At 58.0% G+C, this 26,332-nt stretch overlaps 1 protein-coding gene across 4 annotated transcripts in view; it reads left to right on the forward strand.

Annotated features, from left to right (window-relative positions):
* The window catches only part of NECTIN1 (nectin cell adhesion molecule 1), a 177,212-nt gene that overhangs the window by 62,150 nt on the left and 88,730 nt on the right, over nt 1-26,332 (forward strand). For all 4 annotated transcript variants that reach the window (XM_075909739.1, XM_075909740.1, XM_075909742.1 and 1 more), the window contains exons 2-5: nt 14,755-15,105; nt 15,978-16,280; nt 16,665-16,782; nt 24,706-24,857. In XM_075909739.1, coding sequence (XP_075765854.1) covers nt 14,755-15,105; nt 15,978-16,280; nt 16,665-16,782; nt 24,706-24,857 — 924 coding nt within the window. The remainder of the gene's footprint in view (nt 1-14,754; nt 15,106-15,977; nt 16,281-16,664; nt 16,783-24,705; nt 24,858-26,332) is intronic.

The following is a 26,332-nucleotide window of genomic DNA, read 5'->3' on the forward strand; positions in this document are numbered from 1 at the left end:
TGAAGCAGACAGACCTCTCCCCCCCTGCACACTTCAGGGCCAGTGGACATGGTGGGGGAGCTGAGGGGTCCTGGTGACATTTGCTCAGGGCTTCTGATGGCAAAGCCACATCCCCACCCAGCCCTGTACAAGACAGGACGTCTGGCCCTGCTTGGGAGGCCCCACCGCCAGGCTGCGCCCCCCACTCGACTCCTCCCCCGGGCTCACTCTGTGATGAGGGCCCTTAGTGGGGGGTCCCCGGGCTTCTTACAGTCTTGAGTCTTAGGAGCCCCGCAGGCTCTCAGAAGCCCCCATCTCTGCAGCTGCCTGGGGAGCCAAAGCTCACTGCAGCGGGGTCTGCCCCTGCTGCATGCCGGGAGCGTATTAGACACAAGGGAAGAGCAGCACACGAGGAACCAGGGGAGCCTCGCCCTGCTCAGAGCATGGGACAAACCCAACTGTGATCTCAGCACTTAAGAGCAGTGGAGTTTCAGTGGCTTGGACCAGAGCCCCTGACCTTTAACCTCCCCCATTCCCAAGCCTCCTCTGGACTCAGTTTCCCTCAGCAGCCCCCTCCGCTGGTCCATCTCAGTGGCATTCAGGCGCCACTCTGCTGGGACACAAGAGCTCACACAGGTGAGGGGCGGAGGATCGTGGGCGCCAGCGGGGCTCTTCCCGCTTCCCAGCCAATAGCTGATTTGCCCGCAGCTAATCAGCCAGGGATTGGCTGAGCCCTTTGTCAGAATCTCCTGGGCCTAAGGGGAAAACTGGGACCTGGATCCTGGCTGTGGTGCTAGAGAAACCACGCTGTACCTCTGCTGGGTCTGTCTCTAGTCACAGAGGGAGTGCGGTCTAGTGCTGAGAGCAGGGTTCTCTTCCTGCCTCTCTCTCTATGATCTTGCACAACTCCCCTCCCTCTTGGTGCCTTGGTTCCCCCACCGGTAGCATGGGAATGAGATAGGGACATACGCTGGGCATAGTCCATCCCATATTTGCAAGGGCTTCTTTGGATGGAGGGCGCCAAGGGCCAGGATAGCGTCTGAGCCCGGAGCTTGGATTCAGTCAAACCTCAGCCGCAGGTCAGAGAGAGCGGGACGGCTCAGCCGGAGCCGTGTGGTACAAGCTACTTCCCCTCGGCCTGTCTCCGAGTTCCCCTTCTGTGCGAAAGGGACAACAAAACTCCCAGGCTGCTGCACAGAGGAATTAGTTCAGGTCTGCAAAGCCCTTTGAAGCTGTAAAGCTCTGTCTAAACACTCAGCATTATTCTTACGGGTGGGGCCGAGGTGGGACGGACAAGTGGTGTCGCTCGGTGCCTTAGACGGGGCCCGTCTGTGCCCAGAGAGAAAGGAGAAATCCGTGAGCCTCTGAGTCTAGATTAGATGAAAGCTAAACAGCAGGAGGATAGAAACCAGGCAAGCGGGTAGCAGACTTGGTTTGGATGCATGCCCTCCTGCTTTGGCCCTTTACAGCCTGTTCTTCCAGGACTCTTATAAACAGTCCTGGTGGTTCCAGATACAAAGAGACGGATCACCCTTCCTGGTGTGGCTATCCCTCCGGCTAGAGAAGGCGAGTTACATGTGGAGAGGGAAGAACATCTTCCTTTATCAGTCACCTGCCCCACTCCCCCATCCGTGCTCATTCTTTCTGACCAGCGCTGTTTGCAGAGGCTTGCAGGTTCTGCAGAGCGTTTCCAACTTTGGTACATCATGAGCTGTCAAACCATAAAGCCACGTCATTCGGATTACAGTCAGGCATTCTCCCCCTTCTCCCTGCTTTTAGATACTGGCATCTTGGGAAGGATCAGCAACCGGTGCCTTCTCAGAGGATTCAGAATCCCTGCTCTCCAGAGGCAGGCAGAATTCCTCTCTAGCTGCAGGAGATGGGTAGAAATAAGTGGGTAAACTCATGCCAGGACTGTAGCAGGTGCAGGATGGGAGGGAAGCAAGACTGTCGTGGGAATGGTGGGAGGGTACGACCTGAGGCCATGCAATCTGACCACAATACTGTAAGGCACAGCCAAGCAGGAACCCAAATGATCTGCTGGCACAAAGATAGCACAGAGCTCTCTGCGGGGGCTGGCATTGGTTGGCTGGTTTGGCCCTCACCTAGTATCCCAGATTCAGGCCATAATCCCAGGTGGCTCTGATCCCCTGGTGGGTCCATATTTCTGGTGACTGTGTGCTGAGGGCAGGTTTCATGGCCCCGCTGGGATTGGGAGGGGCGGGGGCTTGGCGATGGCAGCCTTTAGCCCCGCTGGCGCTGAGCTCAGGGCTGAGTCAGCACAGTTTCGGCTTTTGTCATGTTCCCATTGTGCCGTTGGGTGAGTCATCTCCCCAGGCCCGGCCCTCCATGCACCCTGCTTCCCACTCTAATCGCACTGCTCAGGGGGATTTTACCCAGCGGGTTTCTTTGTGGTTTGGTCGAGTCGGTGAGGTCTCGGATGCCTTTGATTCAGAAACGAGACAGCCTCGCAGATCAGCGTCTTCATCCGCCCCGGAGTTGCCTCCCAACCCCCCTCCTTCTGCACAGGGAGCTGCGGCTGGGTGGCTCTAATCAGGACACTAATTAAGCCCTGGCACAGAACTCCTCCAGAGGTGACCTTGGAATCAGAGAAGCGGGGGTGGGATGGAGTGGAAGGCCCCATGCATTCAGCGGGCTGCCCAACAAAATAAGCGACCATTGCCCGCAGCACCTTTTATCATACACCCCCCTGCTTGCTGATTTTTCAGCTCTTTTCCACCTTGCTCCACCACCCGGTGCTTTCCTGCACCCAGGCAAATATCTTCCGTGAGTCAGGCTCCTGTTGGCAGCCTTTAGAGGAGATGTTCCCATAGGGGGGAAGGCAGGGGCCTGCCTGAGGTAATAGTCCATCCCGCAGAAGCGGCTTTTGCTAGGCCCTGTGTTTGCTCAGCACTGTCTTCCCAGCTTCGTCCCCCGGCCCGTGTCCCTCTGGCGCGATGGCAACAGGCTTCCAGCGGCCTGCACAGACTCAGCCATTCCCACCGGCGTGCTGTGAGCTGGCCAGAGAGCCGTCCCCGTGAGTAGCACTCCGGTCGGTCCAGGGGACGACCCCACCCGAGCCTGGGCAAAGGGAGAACACGCAGGTGGCTGCCTCTTTTCCTTCCCCGGCCCACACGTGACCTACGGCCTCTCGGGTTCCTGCCACTAAGGCAGCTCCTTGCATAGAGCTCTGGGCCCCCCTCCTGGCTCCTCTGCACCTCTGGGATCCCAGCTATCCAGCTGCCCCCCAGAGTAATGACGCCGGAGGGGAGCTAACCGTGTGTGTACGGGCCAGGGGACAGGGTGTGGATGCAGGGGTGGAATGCGCCGGAGGGGGGCTGAGCGACATGGGGCTGGAGGACCATGCAGGGGTGACTTCGGGGAGGTGAGGGATTCAGGTCTGTGGAAGGTGAGTCTGAGGGGCACCTTTCAGAGGAAGCCTGGGGCTGCAGTGTGGGGGTGGGGTGTGGAAACGAGAGGTACGGCGTTGGGGAGGCAGAGGCAGGCTGGCCGGGATTACTGAGGGTGTGGGGGGGAGGTACGGCGTTGGGGGGGGCAGAGGCAGGCTGGCCGGGATTACTGAGGGTGCGGGGGGGAGGTACAGCGTTGGGGCAGGCAGGGCAGGCTGGCTGGGACCACTGAGGGTGCGGGGGGAGGTACGGCGTTGGGGGGGCAGAGGTAGGCTGGCCGGGATCACAGAGAGTGCGGGGGGGAGGTACAGCGTTGGGGCAGGCAGGGCAGGCTGGCCAGGACCACTGAGGGTGCGGGGGGGAGGTACGGCATTGGGGCAGGCAGGGCAGGCTGGCCGGGACCACTGAGGGTGCAGGGGGAGGTATGGCGTTGGGGGGGCAGAGGCAGGCTGGCCGGGATCACAGAGGGTGCGGGGGGGAGGTACGGCGTTGGGGGTGCAGAGGCAGGCTGGCTGGGATCACAGAGGGTGCGGGGGGGAGGTACGGCATTGGGGAGGGCAGAGGCAGGCTGGCCGGGATCACAGAGGGTGCGGGGGGGAGGTACGGCGTTGGGGGGGCAGAGGCAGGCTGGCCGGGATCACAGAGGGTGTGGGGGGAGGTACGGCGTTGGGGGGGCAGAGGCAGGCTGGCCGGGATCACAGAGGGTGTGGGGGGAGGTACGGCGTTGGGGGGGCAGAGGCAGGCTGGCCGGGATCACAGAGGGTGCGGGGGGGAGGTACAGCGTTGGGGGGGCAGAGGCAGGCTGGCCGGGATCACAGAGGGTGCGGGGGGGAGGTACAGCGTTGGGGGGGCAGAGGCAGGCTGGCCGGGATCACAGAGGGTGCGGGGGGGAGGTACGGCATTGGGGGGGCAGAGGCAGGCTGGCCGGGGTCACTGAGGGTGCGGGGGGGAGGTACAGCGTTGGGGGGGCAGAGGCAGGCTGGCCGGGATTACAGAGGGTGCGGGGGGGGGGGCGGTGTGGAAACGAGAGGTACGGCGTTGGGGGGGCAGAGGCAGGCTGGCCGGGATCACAGAGGGTGCGGGGGGGGGCGGTGTGGAAACGAGAGGTACGGCGTTGGGGGGAGTGAGGCGAAGAGGCGGGGGGGAGCTGCAGGGACGCCAGGCACAGGGAGTCCCGGCCAGGCAGGGGTATCGGGGCGCCCGGTGAAGCTCTGCCCAGGCCAGGCGGGGGCACGGGGCAGTGTTGCCACCCGCTCCCCAGGAGGAACTGGCAGAGCCAGCGGAGGGATTAGCTGGCATGCTGGTGGGGCGGGGCTGGCGCTGGGAGAGGGACTGAGGAGCCTTTGTGCTGAGCTGCTGAGCTTTGGCTTTCGTAGCTTTATTGCAGGAAGGCCCGTCCCAGCGCTGTGTCAGCACTTCCACCTGGAGCCCTGCTGTGCCAGCCTCCCCCCCCCCCCCCCGGGAGCACTCCTCTCCCAGGGGCACGGGGTGAAGAGCTGCACTGAAGTCGGGGGCTCCAGACCCCTGCAAAAGCCATAGGAGCGGGCAGACAATCCGCACAGTGAGTCTAGTCAGCAACTCACTTTCCTGCTGTCTGTGTGTGTGTGTGTGGGGGGGGTGCCACCTGCCATACACACAAATATGACACTTTACAGGCTGTGTGGCCTAGTGGATAGGGCTGGTTCTTAGGCAAATTCAGGCCTATTCCGAGCTCTGCCAGTGACTTGCTGAGTGGCCTTGGGCAAATCACTTCCCCTCTCCATGTGTCTGTTTCCGCCTTGTCTATTTAGCCTGTAAGCTCTAAGGGACAGGGGCTGTCTCTTCGCGTACGTCTGTGTCCAGCACAACAGAGCACTGGTCTTGGGCGGGGTCCGTCGCTACCATCATACCCAGTCGCAGTAACAGTGCCAGGGAAGCTATTGTAAAACCTTGAGGGGGACTTAGTGAAAAATCAGAAATGGTGCAGGGCAGATCTTTGCTTCGGGACTCCGTGTTGGCATCAGGACCGAGACAGAAGATTGCCTCTGAGCCGGTCCAGCATGGGCAGGTTTCATCTCCATCAGACCTCGACCTCGACCAGTTTCCACTACTGACTATCATTAGACTGCCCAACAAAAAGGCCAGATGGGGGTGGTGGTTTGGGGACATGGACCCTCCTTGGAACCAGACAGAGAACTACCCAAAACCTCAATTTTGTTACCGGCCACTGGGATGGTGACTTCTCTGTCGTCACTACTGACCTACTCTGGCTGTGAACCTGTGCCCTCCAGTGAAAGGGTCTGTGTATCCCATTAGCGATCCCAGGCCAAGATTGGCCTTTCTTTTCTGAGAGGGATTTGAACGGAAGCCAGATCCTGCATTGTAAGCCAGGCTGCTGAATCCCCAGCTCCGTGATGTCATGCAGCTGCAGGAGGGGATGCCTTAGCTTGCAATTTTCTTGACTTGTCCCTGCCATGATCCTAATGTTATTGCAACCCAGTCTGGGCACTTGGCATTGGCATGCGACCATGCCTCCTGCCGCTGTAATCTTGCCATGCGCTCTGTCTGTCTTATTGCTAATGCACCTCCTGCATGGGTGTCTGAGCACTACTGTCTAATCCCGCTGGGATCTAAGCTCACAAGCTAATTGGTATTTGAATACGAGACCTCCAGTTTAGGGCTACAGGAAGGCGTGCATTGGTGAGTCATTCAAGAGCACTCTCCCTTCTTAGCCAGCCACTGGCTAGTATCTAAGCATGGCGGGGGAGAGCCGAGTCTGTTGAGAGATGTAAAACAAAGTTTCTAATGCCTAGTGACCCTTAAAAATCTGGGAGAGTGTGTGTGTGTGTGTGTGTGTGTGTTGTGGGTTTGTTTGTTTGCAAGAGGAAGGGTGTTAACCCCAGTGGCTTGGCTATCTTTCATCTACCTCTCAAAATTCCCCATGTGGTTTCAGCTGGATCCAAGATTCGTTATTGCTTCCCATACTCCCTAGACCACGTGCAGTGTTGCTGTGGGCTGTTAGGTGCCTGCTGCGTTCTGCTCTAGAGACAGCTGCATTTCAGTGCTGAGTGACTTGATCTGGGCATACATAGGACAACACCCGAGGAAGTCAATGGGAACTAGAAAAGTCAGCCATTAGCGCATTGTAAATAAGTTCCTTCAGCCGAACATGGGACCCTGCGGCCATTCCTGTCCCCATCAGCCGTCTTTGCTTCACTCGGAAGGTCTAGACACCCAGCGCTGCAGCTGTACCACATCTGGCGAAGTTGCCTTAGGCCCACAGGAGAGAGCTCTCCTGCCAACATGAGCACTTATGGAGGTTTATTCACACCCCATAGCGACGTAAGTGTTGCTAATGCAGGCTGCAGTGTAGACACAGCCTGAGACTCAAAGGCCTTTGCCCCTCTGACCCCCCACAGCAATTAGGGTTCATCACGATATTGATCTTGCCTGGCTGGTGCCAAGGGCTGTGTCAATGCCTTATGGAGGTAGGAGGGTTATCTGGAGACAGGAGGGAGAAATCCACAGTGGGCTGGGCCAGTGCAAAGCAGCGTGGCATTCCCATGGCTCTCCCTAAAAAGGAGCTGGCGATTGGGTGCTCGGCATTGCAACAGAGCGCATCCGTGGGCTGTCTCCAGCCATCGCTGGGCTGTCTCCAGAGCTCTTGCAGGGCTTGTCTACACTGTCCCCTTACTGCACTGTAACTGCCTCACTCAGGGGTGTGAAAAAAACACCTCCCCCAAGCGCAGCAAATAAAGTGCCCGTGTAAACAGGCTCCCCCCACTAGGAGTCGCACCCCCAGTGCTGTTAGCTCCTCCCCTCACGGAGGTGATTTAACTAGAGGGCTAGGAGAGCTCTCTCCCAGCACCGCTGCCTTGACCCCATTGCCGCATTAAGTTTGGCCGTGTAGCGAAAGCCTGGGTAGGAGGTGAGATTCTTGAGGGGCAGCCATGTCTACAAAGCCCGCGGCGATCCCCGTAGCGCCAGCGGGAGAGGCTCTTATTCTTAGCCCTGAGGAGCCCACGTTCAAACCCCGCCGATGGCCCAAGTGGAGTGGGCTGTTCCCATGGGGACTGGGAGTTGACGCGTTTGGACGTCAGCTGGTGGGAAGATCATAGAACCCTGGGGCTGGAAGAGAGCTCAGGCGTCGAGTCCAGCCCCCTGCTCAAGGCAGGGCCAATCCCAACTAAAACCTCGAGGGATGGAGATTCCACCCTCTCCCTAGGGAACCCAGCCCCGTGCTTCACCCCCCTCTTCAGGAAATAGTGTTTCCTCATATCCAACCTAGACCTCCCCCTCTGTAACTTGAGCCCATTGCTCCTTGTTCTGCACGATAATGAATGGTCCTTCCTGGCCTCAAAGCCTGTCAGGTTTTGGAGTAGATTGTATTGGTTGCCAAGGCTGTGCACCTGTATAACCCCCAGAATGCCTTTCACTGCCCCCCCCCCCCCCCCACTGTCAGTTAGCTCCTCTCTTCTACAGCCACTGGGGCAGGGGCCAGAGAGCACGGGGGTGGGGGGGAGGGGAGGAAGAGGAAGGAGTCTCTTGGGTGGAGGGGCTGCTGCAGCAGAAGGGATGGAGATAATTCAGTGGGTCTCTTAGAGCCTCTTCTTCTATCCTAGCCTGACACGCGCTAGCCTCATGAGGCCAGATCCAGCCAACGCCTCGGCTTCACGTCCCAATCCAGAAGGCCGGGCAGATATGAGCCAGCGGACCCTGCACATGCCCCCCCCCCCCCATCCCTCCTAGCTCCCTGCCAATGCCAGAGGGTGCTGCTGTCTCGGTGCCCAGCACAGCTGCCAGTGTAACCCACACACCTACTGTGGTTACTGAGCAATGCAAGTGGTACCTAGACCACAGCAACAGCTAAGACCAAGAGACCTCTACAGCAGGGGCTGGGAGCCAGCTGGCTTTTAGCTCAGAGGGTAGGAGCTCCTATACTCCACTTCAGAGGGTCCAAGTTCAAATCCACCTGGTAGCAGTTACATCAGCATACTGACTCTCACACGGCCCAGTGAGTATCTGGGAGAACGGGCTCCCCATGACGCCAGGGCGGGGAAGAGGGGCTGGTCTCTGCTAATGAAGTCTCTCTGCCGGCACGTCTCCAGCACTCAGGTGGGGCTTTTCTGGGCCTACAGCGAGGAAGGAGAGCTCACCTGGGTGTGCTCTGATGTGCAGCGCTAATGCTGCTCAGCGCTCTGTGGAGCGAGCTGGCTGCCTCCCAGTCAGAGGCAGGGACAGGCCGACAGATCCAGGGCATCCTGGCACAGGAGCACCAAGGCTGGATTTCCCCACCTCTCTGGCTCTCAGATCATACACACCCTGGGCTCTTCTGGGCCTCTCCAGAAGCTGATCAAGAGCTTTATCTTCTCCCCGGCATGCAGGCCCTCTCTGGTTCCCATCAATAATTAGTGCACGGGTAGTGCACGGGCCCTGATGAATTATTGAGCGTGCCCCAGGCCAAGGGGAGAGAAGCCATCGAGTCTCAGTCACCTTGCAAGCAAACGCCCCAGAGAGCAGCTCGCAGTGCTGCGGCAGCCAATCCGGCGAGGATGGGGGAGCAGTGAGGTCGCTTGCATTCACGGGGAACTTGCAAAAAGTGGTGGCCGTGTCTGACCGCATGCCCGGGGCTGTGATTTGGGGTCATGGCTCTGTGGTGGACATGGGTTGTTTCCCCACCAGGAGCCTGCAAGCCAGGAGGGTTCAGTGGTGGTGTGATGGCGCGTTGGGGTCTTGCCGTCTCTTGCACCCCCGTAGTGGCATGAACAGACTCCACCAGCCAGTAGAATAGAGGGAGTTTATTGCTTCTCCAGGACACAGCACAGCACAGATGTAATCTGGTTACAGGGCAGGCCTAGGATGCCTCAGCCCCCCTTGAGATGGGGGAGACTGGGCCCCTAAATTCCAGCCCCTTTCCCTAGTCTGTCTCCTCCATGCTCTCAGATAGAAACTAACCAACTCACTTCCAGCCCTGTCCCCCAGCCAGGGGCGGCGTTCCACCTTCCTTTGTTTCTCTCCCTGGGGGGTAGCTGGTCAGACAGGTTGAGAGACCCTTGCCTAGTGACTCATCCCCTGTCCTGCTGGGCCGTGCTGCAGCCAGCAGCCAGTGGAGGTCACCCACAGCCCACTGCCCAGCATAGCAACCAGCAAGATACCCCCCACTACGTCACAGGCGGTCTGTCCCGTCTCAGCAGCGCTCAGACACCTGTGCAGGAAACGTGATTTCCGCAGGCTGGTGGTTTTCGCGTGAGATTATTTTTCCCGCGGCTGCTTCTCAAAGTTCGGAATGTGCTTTTCTGAGAGCAGCTGCGTGTAAGAGCTTGACTTGCAGCCTGGCACAGTGCCGGGCTGGATCCTCCGCTGGCATCCCTCAGAGTGGCTCCTTTGGCGTGGCCACACGGCTTTCCAGCAGCCGGGGATCCAGCCCTCCGTCACAGGGGATCTAGCAGCTGCTTCCTGCTTTACACCCGGTGGAGATAGGGATCAAATTTAAAATGATCCAGGTCTGTGCCATCTTGCTGGGCACTTGGGCAGCCGACAGGTTCCACGTCCCACGGCTCTCACCCCTTGTTTCATGCGGCTCTCTGCACCAGCTTCCTACGCCTTTATGTGGCAGGTCCCTGATGTTCCTGGCGACGCTCCAACTCCACTTCCCTTTACCTTACAATCTGCCCAGTGCTGTTTCCCTTTCCCCCAGCCCTTCTGCTCTGTATGTATGTCAGAGGCTGGTCCCTGCTGCTCTCTCCCCGTGACCCCAGTTTTTACCGAGGAAATCCTCTTTCGGTTTTGATGGCAGTTTGGGGAGATCCGAGCAGGGGAGAGCAAACTCTTGTCAATGACAAAAGCACGCGAGGTGGACTGCCGGGGGAGGGAGAGAGAGCTGCTCTTTGAAGAACCTAATGAGTTTTGTAAGGGTCTTTACTTCATTTCCTTGGACACTGCCAGGGACAGAGCTTGGGGAATGGAATAGAATTAGCACAGGGAAAATTGAAGCTGAATAGAAAGAAAACTCCCTGAAGGATCTATCTATCTATCTGTTTGTCCGTCTGTCCATCCAGACATGCCCATCTCTCTCTCTCTCTGTCCCTATACATGCCTGTCTATCCATCTATCTGTCTGTCTGTCCCCATACACATCTATCTATCTATCTATCTATCTATCTATCTATCTATCTATCTATCTATCTATCTATCTATCTATCTATCTATCTATCATGCCTGTCACCTTAATATCTGGCCTAAGGAATAGCATCCCTTTGGTAGGGATGGAAACTCTTGTTTCTTTGGGCCATCCATTCCCTCTCCAGTAGGACACTGCCCCTCTCCCTGTAAGTGCCTTGGCAGGAAGATGCCCCCACGAGGCCCGGAGGGTGTTGCCGTCTCTCACTTCCACGAGTCTCACTTTTCTGGCCCTGCCGGTGAGGAGCCAGGGTTTTCTCCTGTTCCTTGGCTGAACGGAAAGCAGACATGGCCTCTTCCTCTTGTATTGGTCCCTGGAAATCCTGGCTCCTGGGGAACAGCTGACACCTGTAGGGTCCCAGAGTTTATGTGGAACCGGAGCCAGCTGCACCATCGCCCGAGCCCTGGAGCCAACAGCTCACTTTGGGAACCAGAGCTTGCTGCTGGAGGTTACTCACGGGTAGCTGAGCCCTGTGCGGGCTGCACTTCAGAAGGTGGGGCCAAGGCAGCTGACACCCCCTCCCCAGGCCTTGGGAGAAGGGGAGTGCTTAGCACACCTACATGCAAGCTGCGGTGAGCCAGGCAGGAGTCAGTTCCCAGGCCCGTGGCTACGTGCCTGCCTCTGCTAGCCGGCAAGCTCCCACTTGCTCTCAGGCTGGAAACACTTCAGCGCTGGGCGGCCGGGCGAGCTCCGGCTCTCCTCTGCAGGTGCAGCCAGTTCCGCAAGAGGCTCCCTTCCCTGGAGGACAGGAGGGTCAGCGCATGCTGCCAGGCGGGTCGGATGCGCCGCGTCCGCCCCTTCCTCGAATCCTGGCCTGGAACCAGGACGCTCTTGGCCCACTTAGGCTCCGGCGCCCCGTGCTCCTCATGCTGCAGGGGGCTGCTATTTGGACCAAATCGGCCCCTTGGCAAGGGGATGCGGCGTTGAGAGCTTCACAGCCCAGACATGCTGCACCCATCCTGCGGGGGCACCTGCCGGTCCCTTCCTGTCGCAGGCGGCCACGCTGCCGGGACGGGTGCACTGCCTGGCAGACTCTGGTTTCCCTACTCACCGCGGGGATGTTTTCCGCGTGGCTCTGCCTTTGCTGGGTCTCCAGGCCACGAGGTGTGTGGTGTCCCCTGTGCGAGGAGCTCCCCCGCTGCACACACCCAGTGTCTTTCAGGGCCGATTAGCATCAGGGCAAGCCTGGCTGCCCAGCGCCTGTTCCCGGAGTGACTGGCAGGGGTGTGGAGCCTGGCTCCAGGAGAGACCCAGACTGGTATTCAGGCCTCACTGTCGTGCTGCTGGGGTCAGCGGTAGGGATGTTAAACTCTTCCCTCCCGGCCTGCGCTGGCTCCCGGCCCCGCTCCTGAGGAGCCGGCTGCCCCCCTGCGCTGCGGCACCTGCAGAGGCTTACGCCGCCGAGCCTGAGGCACGGAGCAGCAGCCGGCTCCCTGGTAGCGGGGCCAGGTGCCGAAGCCAGTGCATGCTGGGAGCCAGCCCGCCACACAGGGCAGCACAGCGGGTCTCCGGCCCTGGCCCTGCGCAGCACGGTGCAGCCTTGGTCCCGGCCACCGGAACACGCCAGCACAACTGCAGCCCCAGCCGTGTGGGCCGGCCTGGCGGGACTTCAGCCATGTGGGGCAGGCAGGTGGGGGCCCTGGCCATGCCCTGACCCTGACCAGTCTGACTGGGCCTGGGTGGGCTGACAGGACCCTCTAGCTGTGCCAAAGCAACCTAGGCTGAGCAGGCAGCTAAACATTACAATGGTAGTAGTTTAACCGGTTAACTAATTAAACAATTATTTGCATCCCTAGTGAGCGGGTGAAGTGGCAGTGCTGGACTGGTTTGGTTAGGACCCTTTCTGAGCTCAGGGGTGATGGCAGGGTAAGCAGCAAGAGGGCAGCAAGCACCGCAGGCATTAACCAAAATGCTGGGGGGAGCGTGTGTCTGAGTGAGGACACGTGTGTGTGAATGAACACCCGTGCGCACCTGTGTGTGAGGGCGTGTGTGTGTGCCCGTGGGTCAGGGAGATGCATGTGCGTGTATGTTTGAGCAAGGGAATGCGTGTGCACCCAGGAGTGAGGATGTGTAAGTGTGCACGCGTGTGAGAGAGGAAGAGTGCGTGCCTGCATGTGCACATGGGTGCGTGAGACCGGAATTGTGGAAGTGCACGTGTGTGTGAAAAGGGACACACATGAGGGATGGTACATGTAGGCATAGATGTGCATCTGAGGACATGCGTGAGAATGCGTTTGCCCGTGGGGTGTACGGGTGTGAACATGTGCAAGGACGTGCATGCACTTGTGCGAGGGGACACTTTGAATGTGTCGTGTGTGTACGTGTGGGGGGGGGCCTGTGAGGAGCGCTCACTGGGGCCTCGCTGGGCCATTAGAGGAGGAGGAGCACAGAGGCCTGGCTGCTTCTGGCCTTGACTCTGATAGCAGCAGTATTGATGCCATTACACTTAGCCCCGATGGCTTTAAATGACCGTGTGCACTGACCATGAAGATGCTCTGTCTCCATTTTGCCTGCCATCCCTCTCTCTGCCTCCTGCCCTTCCATTCCTCTCCTGCGCTCTTGCTTGTCCTTCTCCTTACGCCCCTTTCCCTCTTCCCACCCCGGCTCGCCTGCCCTCTCTCACGCTCTGCGCTTCAGCCTCCTCCAGAAAGGAGTGAGCAGAACCGGCTTTTCCAGTTCTCAGCGCCTTGCTCTTCCAATACTTTTCTAATATAAATACCAGCTGCATAATTATCACAGCCTTATCTCTAAACACACAGATGAGAAGAAAGCGCAACAGCAGCCCAAGACAAATTTCAATGTTGATCTTGTGAGAGACTTTCTTCCCCTCTCTGGAGAGGGAGAAATCTCCTGGGACAGAAGAAGAACCATTACCAATACCCTTTCATGTCTACGTTACAGAGCCTGTGTGCAGGAATGGCATGATTTGCCTCTAAAATGCAGCCACCTCTGGGGTGGACCAACGCAGCCATTTACCAGCTGACAGTAAGGGTACATCTAAACTACGTGGCTCCATCGACGGAGCCATGTAGATTTGTTTGTTCGGCAAAGGGAAATGAAGCCGCGATTTAAATAATCGCGGCTTCATTTAAATTTAAATGGCTGCCGCGCTGAGCCGACAAACAGCTGATCAGATGTTTGTCGGCTCAGCGCGCTAGTCTGGATGCTCCCCTGTCGAAATGAAAGCCTTTTATCAACATCCCTGGTAAACCTCATTGTACGAGGCATAACGGGGAGGTCGATAAAGGTCTTTCAGGTCGGCGCGGGAGCGTCCAGACTAGCGTCCTGAGCCGACAAACAGCTGATCAGCTGTTTGTCGGCTCAGCGCGGCAGCCATTTAAATTTAAATGAAGCCGCGATTATTTAAATCGCGGCTTCATTTCCCTTTGCCGATCAGCCTAATCGACATGGCTCCATAGACGGCGCCATGTAGTTTAGACACAGCCTAACAATGCACAGCAGGAAAGGAAAAGGCAGGAAGTGAGAAATAGCGTATCTGGCAGGATCAGCCCGCATGCCTGCGTATTCTCATAACCCTATTCTTCAGATTTGCTCTGAAAATCACAGCCTGGGCCTGAGTAGCTCAATGGAAGCGTCTAATGGGAGTCGGAATGGGCCGTTACTCGGCACGCGCTTGTTTCCTGCTGCGTGTGTGGACGTGTGCAGAGCAGCGCTGTACAGTTGCAGGAATTACTGTAGTAGTGTGTGTCCCAGGTGTAAAAGCAGCCGCTGTTTGTCCATCCCCAGGCCGTTGGGATGGTCATGGGCACCACAGGGACCTTTGGGCGCTAGACCTGTGTGGCTGACGGGTGAAGGGAGCAGCAGACCTCCCTGGTCAGCATGGCTGGGGGAGATCAGCCCTTATCGAGCGGCTGTTACGGATGGGGGTGGCCGTTTGTTCTGCAGTAGCATGGAGCTGGCTCCTCCACCTGCAGGCTGCTGCAGAAGATGCTGTCCTGGGCCCCAGCCGGCCCTGGTGCAGGCGGGCGTGGCTGCAGTGAGCACCGGGGCCTGACATTGGGCTGGATCAGGCCCAGAGCGTGGGCTCCGTGGCGTGTGCTAGGGGTGGACCCTGGCCTGCTACGCACCAGAGTCAGTTGCAGTGTGCGGGTTCCAGAGATCAGGGGAGGAAGGACTCCAGGGTCCCACAGATCCTCCCTCTTCCCTTCTCAGTCTCATCCACCTCCTCCCTGCTCTGTTGTTGCAGGGCTGCGGGCTCAGACCGTCCTGGTCAATGACACGGTCTCGGGGTTCATCGGGACGGACGTGGTCCTTCACTGCAGCTTCACCAACCCGCGCTCCGAAGTGAAGATCACGCAGGTCACGTGGCAGAAGGCCACCAATGGCTCCAAGCAGAACGTGGCCATCTTCAACCCCGCCATGGGGGTCTCCATCCTCTCCCCTTACAAAGAGCGCGTGGCCTTCCGAAACCCCTCCATTAAGGATGGCACCATCCAGCTGTCCCGGCTGGAGCTGGAGGACGAGGGCGTGTACATCTGCGAATTCGCCACCTTCCCTACCGGCAACCGGGAGAGCCAGCTGAACCTCACCGTGCTGGGTAAGACACGGCCGTCACCTGGGGCTGTCTGCATCACCCACCGAGCATCCTCTGGACCCGGGACCTAGAATTCCCTGAGGCTCTGGGCTGGGGGAATCCCTTTGGTTTCAATTGCACCACAAGGCTTTTTCTTCACGATCTGACATTGCCGGGGGCATGGGGAGGCTGAACGACGCTGCCAAATGGCTCAGACGAGACGCTAGAGCGATACAAGGCATCCGCAGGGTTCTCCCTGGAGCTCTCTTCGCCTGGGTTTGTGGGTGGAGAGAGCTTGGCCCAGGATTCCCCCCCAGGACTCTTGGGAGAGAGCCCGCTGCCGTGGCGTCTCTGCCGGGCATGCTCCTGGGCGGTGGGGCTAGATCCGGTGGGCGCTAGGACCCAGGGAGAAGGCCAGGCACTGTGCACACTGACACAGAACACCCGGTGCCGGACGCAGCTGGGGGAGCTGGAACCGGCTGATAAAGCGGCCGGGATTGGGGCCAGGAGGGGGTGGAACAATCTGCCGGACAGGAAGGGCCAGCGACATGATTTATCTGCATATTCGTCATCTGCTTAATGAATATGCAGATATGCAAATCAATGTTACCAGTCCTCCAAAAACTTGTGAATGAGTTTACTGGTCCTCAGTATCAAAAAGATTGGGAACCACTGATCCAATGGATCACCACCCTTCCTCATGCCCTGCAGCCCGGAGGGCTGGCTCCCCGGTGGGTGCGTTTCACCGTAGCTTTGCCGAGACTGCAGGAAATGTGGCTCCGGCCAAGGAGAGCCCAGCCCTGGGTGTCTAGGGGCTGGGAGCCGTGGGGATTGGTGGTGATTTTATAACCATGCCTGTGCCCTCTTCCTCTCCCTGCTCTGCTTTCTCTTTGTAGCCAAGCCCACCAACCGGATGGAGGGCACCACCCGGCCGCTCATAGCCCGCTCCGGCATGACGGAAAAGATCCTGGTCGCCACCTGCACGTCCTCCAATGGGAAGCCACCCAGCACCGTCACCTGGGACACCAAGCTCAAAGGGGAGGCAGAGTTCCAGGAGATCCGCAACGGCAACGGCACCGTCACGGTGATCAGCCGGTACCGCCTGGTGCCGAGCCGGGAGGCTCACCGGCAGCAGCTCATGTGCGTGGTCAATTACCAGCTGGACCGTTTCACCGACAGCATGACCCTCAACGTGCTGTGTAAGTGAGAGCGCGGCGGGGCCGGGCCGGCTGCCGGGGCCTGGTGTCCTGACTGATCATCCTCAGGGCTGGTGATGGGAGGGGAGGCTCAGGGCCTTGTTGCAGGGGTGGAGACAAGTGGCGTGCCCTCCCTAGGGTAGAGGAGAATAGAGTATCTCTTGGAGTAACCACATGCCGTCACCCGCCCATGCCTTCTCTCCCTTTCCACCTCTCCCTTCTCTTCTCTACTCCTCTCCAATGGGCTCTGTCCCCATCTCCCACCCTCCTCCATCCCTCTGTTCTCCGGTCCCACCCTCCCCATCTCTGCCTCCCTTCTCCCTTCCGTTCTCCATCTCTCGTTTTTTTCTGCCCCCCTTTCCTCACCGTCCCTCTCTCCCCTCACAGACGAGCCAGAAGTCACCATCGAGGGCTTTGACGGCAACTGGTTTTTGAACCGGAAGGACGTGAAACTGACGTGCAAATCTGACGCCAACCCGCCCGCTACCACCTACCAGTGGAGGCTGTAAGTACCCCCAAGGCATCCAGCCCTGCAGCAGCACACCCCACTCCACACCACAGCCAGGGAGCCCTCCTTGCAGAGCTAGAAGCTGGTCCGTGGACTGACTGCTCGCTGAGCTGCGGATAGGGATACAGGGCCTGGCTCTGCTCCCCCGGACCCGGCTGCGAAGCTGGAAATACCCCAGTGCCATCCGTGTAGTCGAAATGGGGTAACTCCTGTGCTCTTTAGAGGAGAAATGGGCCCTCAGGGTCACAAGAGACAAAAAGCATCTTCCCATGGGGAGCTCAGGGCGGCAGAGAGACACTGCCACTGCTTGGGGGTCCGAACGGGCAGGGTATAGAAACCCTGACTCTGCAGGGATTGGAATGAGCTTTCTATAGGGAACTGAGGTCTGCACCTACATGAGGAAGGTCCTTGGATGGTGTAATCCCTGCACCAGCTCAAGAGCTGGTCCCTAAATCCTGCCGCTCTCAGAACTACCCCATAACAACTCTGGAGCACGTTGGGACAGAGAGCAGCTGTCGAAGGTGGGGAGGTGTCTCACTGCCAGTTCAGGGGCTCTGGGGTCATTGCCATCTGGAAACCTGACCTCTTCAGTGCCCCACCCACCTCCCCTATGGAGCCTGGGCTCTCAGACCCAGCAAACCTGCTTCCTCTGCCAGCTGGGCCCACCGGTCAGCCGGAGGGGAGTGGCTGCAGATTGCACTGCGGTGAAGGCACGGGGGCGTTCCAGGTGATTGGAGGCAGCAGGGTGGATGGACTGACGTGGCCTGTCAGCTGGGATGACAGGGATGGGTCTGGGTTTTAGTCTGTGCCCCAGCACATCTGCCTGGCTGGAGCCGAGGTAGTTAGGTCTGCTCCCAGGCCTGTGGGGGCTGGGGAGGGGGGGGAGTGGGAAAGGTCAGGGACCTTCCTCATGGTCCTCCTCCCCCGGGAGCACATCCCCCCCCCCCCCGCTCTCTCTGGTGATTCCCCTGCCCGTGGCCTCCTCCGGTGCCCAGCACTTGCCAAGGAAAGAGTCCCTCGGGCCTGGCCATCGCCGATGGAGGGGATCGGGCAGCAGGAAAGGAGCTAGCAGCTCCCTCCCTCATCGCGCGGCCCCGGTTTGCCTTAACTGGGCAGCTTTGCAGGCCAAGCTGACAAGGACCGGAGGGCAGGGAGAGCTGGGCTTCTACAGCTGCTGAGCTGCGGCAGCAGGCATGGTTGCCAGATGGTTTCAGAAAAAAACACACAACAACAACAACAGAAACCACGCCAGGAAAGTTTGTTGAGAAAAAAAAAGGACCCCGAGAGTTGTGAAGCAAAAAAAAAAACCCCTTTAATAACCGCTTGCACAGGAGACGCGCAGAAAAGGCTGCTGCCCTGCTCCTGCTGCGCTCATGGTGACGGGGGGACTGACCCCCACCCAGCAAGCTGTGCATGGAGCTGCACCTGGCAGGTGAGTGTGCACCCCCAGCAAGTGCCAGCTGCAGGGGCGAGAAGAAGACTCCTGCCAGCCCCTTTCCGGTGCGGCCTGCCTTGGAGACAGACCATGGCCAGACTCTGGAGTCTAGGAGAAGAGATGCCCTTAGATGTCGAACCGGTGGTGAGACGCACATAACTCCATTGCTTCCCCTGACTCATGGAGGATTCTAGAGCCATTCTGGACCTCCCAGGGTAACCCAGCTGTTGCTCCATAACCCCTGGGTGCGAATGTACGACAATGGCCCTGGTACAGACCTTCGCATCTCCACGGAGCTGAAGAGACACCCAGTGCCCTCCCAACCCTCTCGTCAGGCAGAGAAGGGTTATTCTCCCTCTGTTACAGGTGGAGAAACTGAGGCACGAACCAGAACAATTTCTTGCCTGAGCTCACTGAGTCAGTAGCTGAGCCGGGAAAATAATCGAGGTGCGCGGGGGTTGCCTACAGGGATTAAGAAGTGCATGTTCTGTTGACTTTATTCGCCGCTCGAAGAGCTGGCCCTGGAAGCCTGCTGTAACCACTAGACAATGCTACCTACCTTTGGTGCACCACTCCCCACGTTCCGTTATTCAATGGAAGCTATTCAGCCTCCTCCAGGTTGTCAGCTTTTGGCTGACGACCCGAAAGGGAAGGAGAAGTGGGGGCTTAAATGAACATTGCCGGAAGCCAGAGTGGTGATTCTGTTTTACATTCCTGGAGCTTAAAACGCGATCAAACGGATTCTTTCCTCCTCGGCTGGTGCATGTTGCCAGGAAAGTGGTTCTCAAAATGGCTTTGCAGGGAGCCAGAGTTACTCTCTCTCCTGTCACTTCCCGCGTCAAGCTGCTTGGCTTACAAGCCTGAAGAGGATTCTTCTGTCACCGCTGCCAGTTCTTCCCCTGTAAATGCCATGCCGGCTCTTGGCTGCCTCCACCCCGGGCCGGGCAGAGAGGCGGGTTTCACGTGTGTTACAGGACACAGAGGCGGTTCCAGTCCCCCTTCCAGAGCAGCATTAGCTCTCAGTGGCTCACATTTTTTGGGCAGTAAGGCCAGCCGCTAGGGGTGGCCCTGTGGGACAAGGGCTGGACAAGAACACAGGCTTTGTCTGTGATTTTGGGCGTGTCACGACATCGCCCCGTGCCTCAGTTTCCCCTGTGTCAGATGGAGACAATAATACTCTGCTGGTCTATTTAAATTAGAAGCTCTTCCCTGTCCCTTACTATGTGTGCCCAGCACCTTGCGCAGTGGGGCCTCCCGCTGCTGCTGTGACACTGGAGAGAGGCAGACAGCCACCATACGAGGAAGGAACCATTTTTTCCCAGCCGAGTGAGATCTGCCAGCCCAGGCCAGGGGAGAGGAGCAGTTACAGCTTGCAGGGAATGCAGGGTTCCATACACCGCACCTGCTGTGTGTCCCTCTTCAGGGGCACACTGGGGCCATGTCGCGGACTGGCTGTCGCCAGCATCAGGTATCTTAACTCCCAGTGGGAGGCAGCACCGGGGAGAATTGCACCTGCTTACGCCAGGCCCGGACTGGCCCTCGCTGGCCAGGCACTCACTCACATTTTGAAAACGCTGCAAAGGGGAATGTTCTCCTCTAGCTCGTGTGTGTGTGTGTGTGTGTGTGTGTGTGTGTGTGTGTGTGTCTAGGGCCCCGGGTCCCAAGGGGATCCTGGCTTGTGCCTAGGCCTTTGAGGGCACAAGCTCATTGGCTGCGGAAGGAGCCAGGCAGAGACAAAACAGGCTACTGCTGCAATACGCCTTGGATTCTGCCCGCCCCACTGCCTTTCCAGAGGATGTGTTGGGCAGTGAAGACCAAGAGAGGGAACGCTGCAGGGGGAGGGAGGAAGGGAAGGAAAGAAAGAGGGAGGTGGAGAGAGAGGAGAACAGAGGGGAGAAAGGTGGGAGGGGATGGGAGAGGGGCAAGCGCAGATCTTTGCTTTCTCTCTCTCTTCCCCCTTCCCCAGTTCCCACTCTGCAGGCTGGCGGCTCAGGCCTGCCCATGAGCCTGTCCCCCAGGGAGACACAGGCCAAAGGCTGGGTGTGGCGCTCACAGGCACAGGGAGCTGCGTGAGCGCGGCGGGCGGGATGGGGACAGGACCACAGCGCGAGCGGAGCAGCAGTGCCAGAGAGAAATTCACTGCTCTGGGTCGCCCTGTGGGGCTGATTAACGTAGAACCGATTCCCCTGCTCCCCCAGCAGAGCCCCCCCGGACAGGCGGAGAACTCCCTACCCAAGCCTTTCGTTAACCCGCGCGTGCCGCTTTCTGAGGGACCGACTGCTGGTTCCCTCACGCACGCGCTCCTTACGGGAATCCGCAAGGGTACCTCAGCGGGGCCCTTGCTGGTGCTTAACCTGAGCCCTTCCCCATTCAAGAAGCCACGCCTGGCCTTTCTTAGCAGGGCCGTCCCCCATAGGGCGAGTACTGCCTTCAGAAACCCCGTGGGACCATCATCCTGGCCCCTCCCACGCAGGACACGGACAGTCGTCAGGGAGCTGCTCTCAGACAGCTGGCCTCGGGGACGCGCTGGCTCTGGCCATTTCTGGGGCACTTAGCAAATCTGAATTACGTTCTCCAGTGGTCCCCTTGTAATTCACACCCCCTCTCTCAGCAGTAGGGACAGAAAAGCCCCCCCGCCCCGTAATGCTGCATGGAGTGACTTGAGAGCATGAGAACCCGCCTCAGGACAGACGACTAGACACAGGGCACAAACCCCCAAACTGGCTGTGCATTCTCAGATTTCACCAACTAATGGCCGAGTGTGAACTCCTCCGGCACTAACAGCCTGAACAGAGTCACAGACAGGCTCTTGGGGCACTCCGATCTACCTCGCCACCCAAGGGAGCTACCTGCCACCGTGAATCAGAGCAATATACAGGGTAGTCCCAATCCTGAAGGAACAGTCACTAACCCCGAAGTCAAGTGCACCTTAGATCCCATACTAAAGACAACGCTTGTAGTGACTCCTTTAATTAACTATCCAACAGGAAAGGGGAGTTACATACAAGGTTAACGCAGGTGAACATACACAGTTTGAAAAGGTAAATAGAAGCTTTTATAATAAGCAAGCGCTACATGCCTGGTAGGGATAACCCAGGCTATGCAGCTGGGGATATTTTGCTTATGCCTACGCCCTTTCCCCTTCCCCAGAGTCTAAGCAGCACAGAGAGCCAGTACGTTGCTGCTAGGGATTTTTTTATTCCCTCCTGCCTTGTGTGCTGAGCAAACTGAGCATGGATGGGAGAATCCACTTGCATGGGGATGGGAAGGCAGAACAGACAATCTCCTGGCCCCTTTAGCATCACACACGGTCAGGCAGGATGTCTTGCCTTCTGTTGGCGTTCAGCACTTCCCACTGGTTAATGTCTCTCTCCTGTCTGGCGATTTATACAGTCGCTGAGGCTCACACTGCAACCGCTCTGATACTACCTGAGTACGTGTTGATAACACTAAGCCCTCTTGTAACAATAACAACACACAGGGACCAACACCGCTGCCGCCGTCAATTTGTCAGTGTTCCATTGAGACACGGGGTGTTGGCATGAGCTGGCACCTGATTTACCAGCCTCCCAGGGCTGCTGGCAGAAATGGATCCTTATATAATCTTTGCCCCTGTGTTATAAACCCAGACTTGTTAGGTCTGAGCCCCAGAGTGGGCCACGGGGCCAGGTTGGAATTAGGCCAGGTTGAATTTTGCCCGCCCTGGTTTTAACAGATGTGGGGAAACTGAGGCACAGAACTAGTAACATCTTGCCTGAAAAGCCAGCACTGGGGCTCTGACTTTAAGAGCCAGGGCACAATCTCTCAAGTGCTGTAGCAGACTCTTGAGAATGCTAGGCTTGAAAAACTGGGAATGGGCAAAAAAACCAACCCAACCCACCCTGCTAAACAAGGACACCTGATCTGGGATTGGCTGCCTCCCCTATAAAGAGCGGCAAGAGGCAGATTCCCAGCAGACCCAACAGGAGCATAGCGGTGGCAGTGAGTGGCAAGCCGGGATGTGGGGAGCAAGGTCCAGGCTGGCAATGCCTTGGAGTGAGCCGAGAAGGGGGTGAATGGATGGATTTGAGAGCTTTATTTTGGATGCTGCTCATTGAGCGCCCTTGCATTTGAGAAGGTCTGTGAATGGACGAAAGGAGGGAAGGAGTGACTAAAGAAGCCCCTTGCAGGAGGAAACTGAGGCAGGGGGTTGTTTGCGGGCTGGCTTGCACTGGGGGGGGGGAGGTGGCCCCCCAAGACAATACCTAGTCCTTTATGCAGAGTCTTCCTACTGCCGCCTCTGTCTGTCCACCCCTTGTCACGGGGATTGTGCTACAATAACTCTGTGGGAAAAGCCCCACTCCGACAGCCCGGGAGCTTTCCGCACTAGATCATTCAATAAGATGCTTCCCCTTTAAGAAGGGGGGGATCTACTGCACCAGGGACTTGCTATCTGGCTTCTGCTCCCCTCTCTCTGAGGCCCAGCTGGGCAGCAGGAAATCAGGCACAGGTGCACTGGGTCTGGCCCTCTCTTAAAGGCCAGCCCCTGACGCTCCATGTATGAAAGGTGGAGGTGTGGCAGGGCTATGTAAGTGCTGTATGCAGGCTAGTGCCTGGGGAAGCAGGATTAGGCCGGTGCTGGGAGGAACGGAAAACGCCAGCTTCTGGGGGAAGTTTTCCAGTGTCGGGATCCCCAGGCTGCCTGCTGGAAGCCGTGTTGGGCCTTTTAAGGCTGGGATTCTAGTGCAGTGGGCGTTGGGGGCACGACCCTGCCAAAATGCAAACAGCAGGCCTGCTCCTGCGAGGTGCAGTGTGCCCACAGATTCCAGTGACTGCTGGTCCCTGGCTCACCCGTTGGCACTGTACCAGCAGCAGCCCTGTGCTTTCCCCGCCTAAGCCCTCGGACTCGCGCGGCACACAGTCCTTTCACTGGCCCTCTGCGAAGGGACGAAATTCACCCTTTATGACTCATGCATTTTCTTCATTAATGGTATTCATGGGTCGTCCCTTGCTGTCTATCTACTGTTATTTTAATCCAAGATGACCGGTCTAGAGATACATTAGTTTTATGCTATGATTAACTAATGCAACCGAGGCACCACTTAATTCCCCTTCTTTGCTAAGAATTACTTACAGTTAATGCATTTTTGTAGGGGGGGGGGAAATTACTCAGTAACTTGTAATTGCTTAATAAAAGCAATTGCTTTACTTCGGAGCAGTAATTAAGAATGGCTGGGACGCGTAGTTCTTCCCTTGGCGTATGGATTTGGGGGGCAGGGGGGTTGTTTGTTTCATGGCTTTCCGAACGCTCGGGCCTGGCTCGGTGCTCCTGTTCCAGCGTTACATCAGCGGGGGAAATCCTTAGCTGGCGTATGTCGGCAGAGCGCCACGGAAGCCATGTGTCTGCGCTGCTTGTCAGCAGCTGACGCTCTGCCTGGTGGAGTTACACTGGCATGAAATGGGAATGCTGCAGTAGCGAGACGGTATCTTTGGCTACGTCTACATGACCCCTTACAGGGTTGTAGCTTTTTGGCTTAGCGGTGTGAAAAAGTAGCCCACCGCCCCCCAAGCGCAGCAAGTGACTGTGCCGTAAAACACCAGTGTAAACAGGCTCCTGGTGCGGCTGGCTACTCCCGCGGGGAGGGGGTTTGCACAGAGCGCTGGGAGAGCTCTTTCCCGGCGTTCTTGCTGTGGCCACGCTTCCAGCATAAACTGTTGCCGTGGGCACATTACGAGTAGGCAAGGCCGGTGTGTTTGCTGGCTGCGCTGAGGGGTGAGCATGGGAGAGGCGAGAGAGTTGAAGGCCTATGTGAGATGAAATAAAATAACCGGGCACTGCTAAATCTACACCCATTTCCCAGAACACACTGGAAATGGATCCGTGTCTAAGGCTCTGCTGTCATCTGCTGGTTTTTCCCACCCTGATTCTGTTTTTTCCCACATTCCCCTTAAAAATGTGCAGAGCCAAGAGGTTTGTCTGTGACCGCTCAGCAGCCAGGGGTCAGATCCAGGAATGACATACATGGGGCAGGGCGGGGGAGGAAGTTCAACCAAAGGGCCCGATTCTGATCCCTCGATGGTTTTACCCAGGGGTAACTCCACTGACCTCGGTGGAGGCACTTCTGGCTGATGCCAATCTGATCCAAAGCCCATTGAAATCAATGGGAGCGCTCCAGCTTGGGATGGAGCCTGAGGTGAGGTGGGAATCCCCAGAGAGAGCGGGACAGAGGACGGGTGTTAGTCACAGAGGAGCGGGACTCACACCAGTTTGCTGCGTTTGCCGATGAAGGGAGATGCACCCAGCGGTGCTGGAGAGGAATTGGTGAAACAAGGACCAGTGCACCCTTAGGAGCCAACCCCCTTCCTGCTCCCACCAGCAGCTCGGTTGGCATCACCAGAGCGGGATAGGTGTGAATCAGTGTAGTGGGGCGTTGCCCTTTGCCGCGACCACGGGACCCCAAGAGAGCCATCTCCAGGAACCAACCCCCAGTGCTCTCCCCCTGCAGGCTGAACGGCTCGCTGCCCGAGAGCGTCGAAGTCCAGAACAACACCCTCTTCTTCAAAGGGCCCGTCTCCTACAGCCTGGCGGGGACGTACATCTGTGAGGCCACCAACACCATCGGCACCCGCTCGGGGCTCGTGGAAGTCAATGTCACAGGTAGGAAATCCAGCCTAATCTGGGAGGGGGCAGATGCGGGAAGGGGGAGGGGGGGGCTTATGCTGCTGGTGAACAACCAGTCCCAGTCTCCTGTGTCAATTCTCCTTCCAAAGCTGGTTTCTCTCGTGCTCTCTCGGGATAACCGGCAAAGCGAACAGGATCTCTGCCTTGCCCTGGGCTCATGGGGGTTGTTTTTCCGAGTGACTTGGGCTTGGTTTTCATTTCATGTTTTCTTGGTCTCGCTTCCTTTTATTCACCGAGGCGCTTTGGAGTCTCACCTCCCTTTGTTTTCCTTTCGGCTTCTGGTTCAAAGCGAGCGGTGCAGCTGTGATGTGGGGCCAGGAGTGTCAAAGAGCAGCTTGCTGAGGGTGGGAAAGGGGAGCGGCTCTCAACAAGGCAGTGGCCGGATGTCTTTCCCGGGCTTGTCAGTTTGACGCGACTGAGTGATTTTTCCAGTTGTGCTCCTCCTGTGCCTGTGCTGCTCTGTACTGCCCCTCACCCGGCCATCGCACACGAGGTGGAGGAGGCGGGCTGGACGGAGCTGGGCTTTCTCTAGGCACCAGGAGGAAGTGACCTCAGAGGGCCAGGAGTTAAGGAGGGTGATGTCATATTGTGCCATATGAGCACCGGAGAGAGGACAGGATGTCTTGAGAAATCAGGTGAGGTAGTAGAGTGTGGCGGCACTGGGTTAGCATCGAGAGGAAGTGACATCGGCAGGTGTCACGATCATTTCAAAGGCAGGAAATGACATCATACGGTGGTAGGTTAACGAGGGAGGAGACACGACATCAGAAGTGGTGGGCTGACCGTCAGAGAGAAGTAACCTCCGGCAGGGACAGGTGAACGGCAAAGAAAGGAAGTGTCCTTGTACTGCACAGAGCTTCCGGCTCATGGTAGGGGCAGCCTTTGCTTGCTCTTGCGTCTGAGTGGAGATATCCAGGAGTGGCTGGCTGACCATGCGGCCCGGAAAGCCTGGGGCCCGGTGCAGCTGATGGTCGGGTAGTGCTGGTGACGTGTGAGCCATCTCAGGTCAGCTCCGTCCAGGGTGGTTCTAAAAAGACAAATGGCCCCGTGTTGTATCCAACAATCGGTGAGGAAGTCATGTGACACCTGGCGCCTTGCTGAGCTACTAGGAAGAGACGCGTGGTCTGAACATCTCAATGGGCAGAGCTCGGCCGTGCTAGACTATGACCCCAGATGCCCAGCGCTCTAAGCCCTGGGCTTAACGGGGCACTGGTGCTGCCTCCATGTGCTGCTGTATGGTCTCCGTGCTGGTGCCAGCTTGCCTGGTGCCCATCTCCCCTGGGGAATTTCCAGGTAGTGTAAAACCCACCTGATGGGTGGCTGCTAACTGGCCAGGCAGAATGAAGCCGAGGACTGAGGTGCAACTTCTCTGGTTGTCCCATGGCAGGGGGCATCGGGGATTTTGTCCAGTCTCTCAGGCACCCAGGGTTCCCTGGCGGATGGGCGGGCAT

Source organism: Pelodiscus sinensis, chromosome 26 (genome assembly GCF_049634645.1).
Source record: "Pelodiscus sinensis isolate JC-2024 chromosome 26, ASM4963464v1, whole genome shotgun sequence".
Lineage (NCBI taxonomy): Eukaryota > Metazoa > Chordata > Testudines > Trionychidae > Pelodiscus > Pelodiscus sinensis.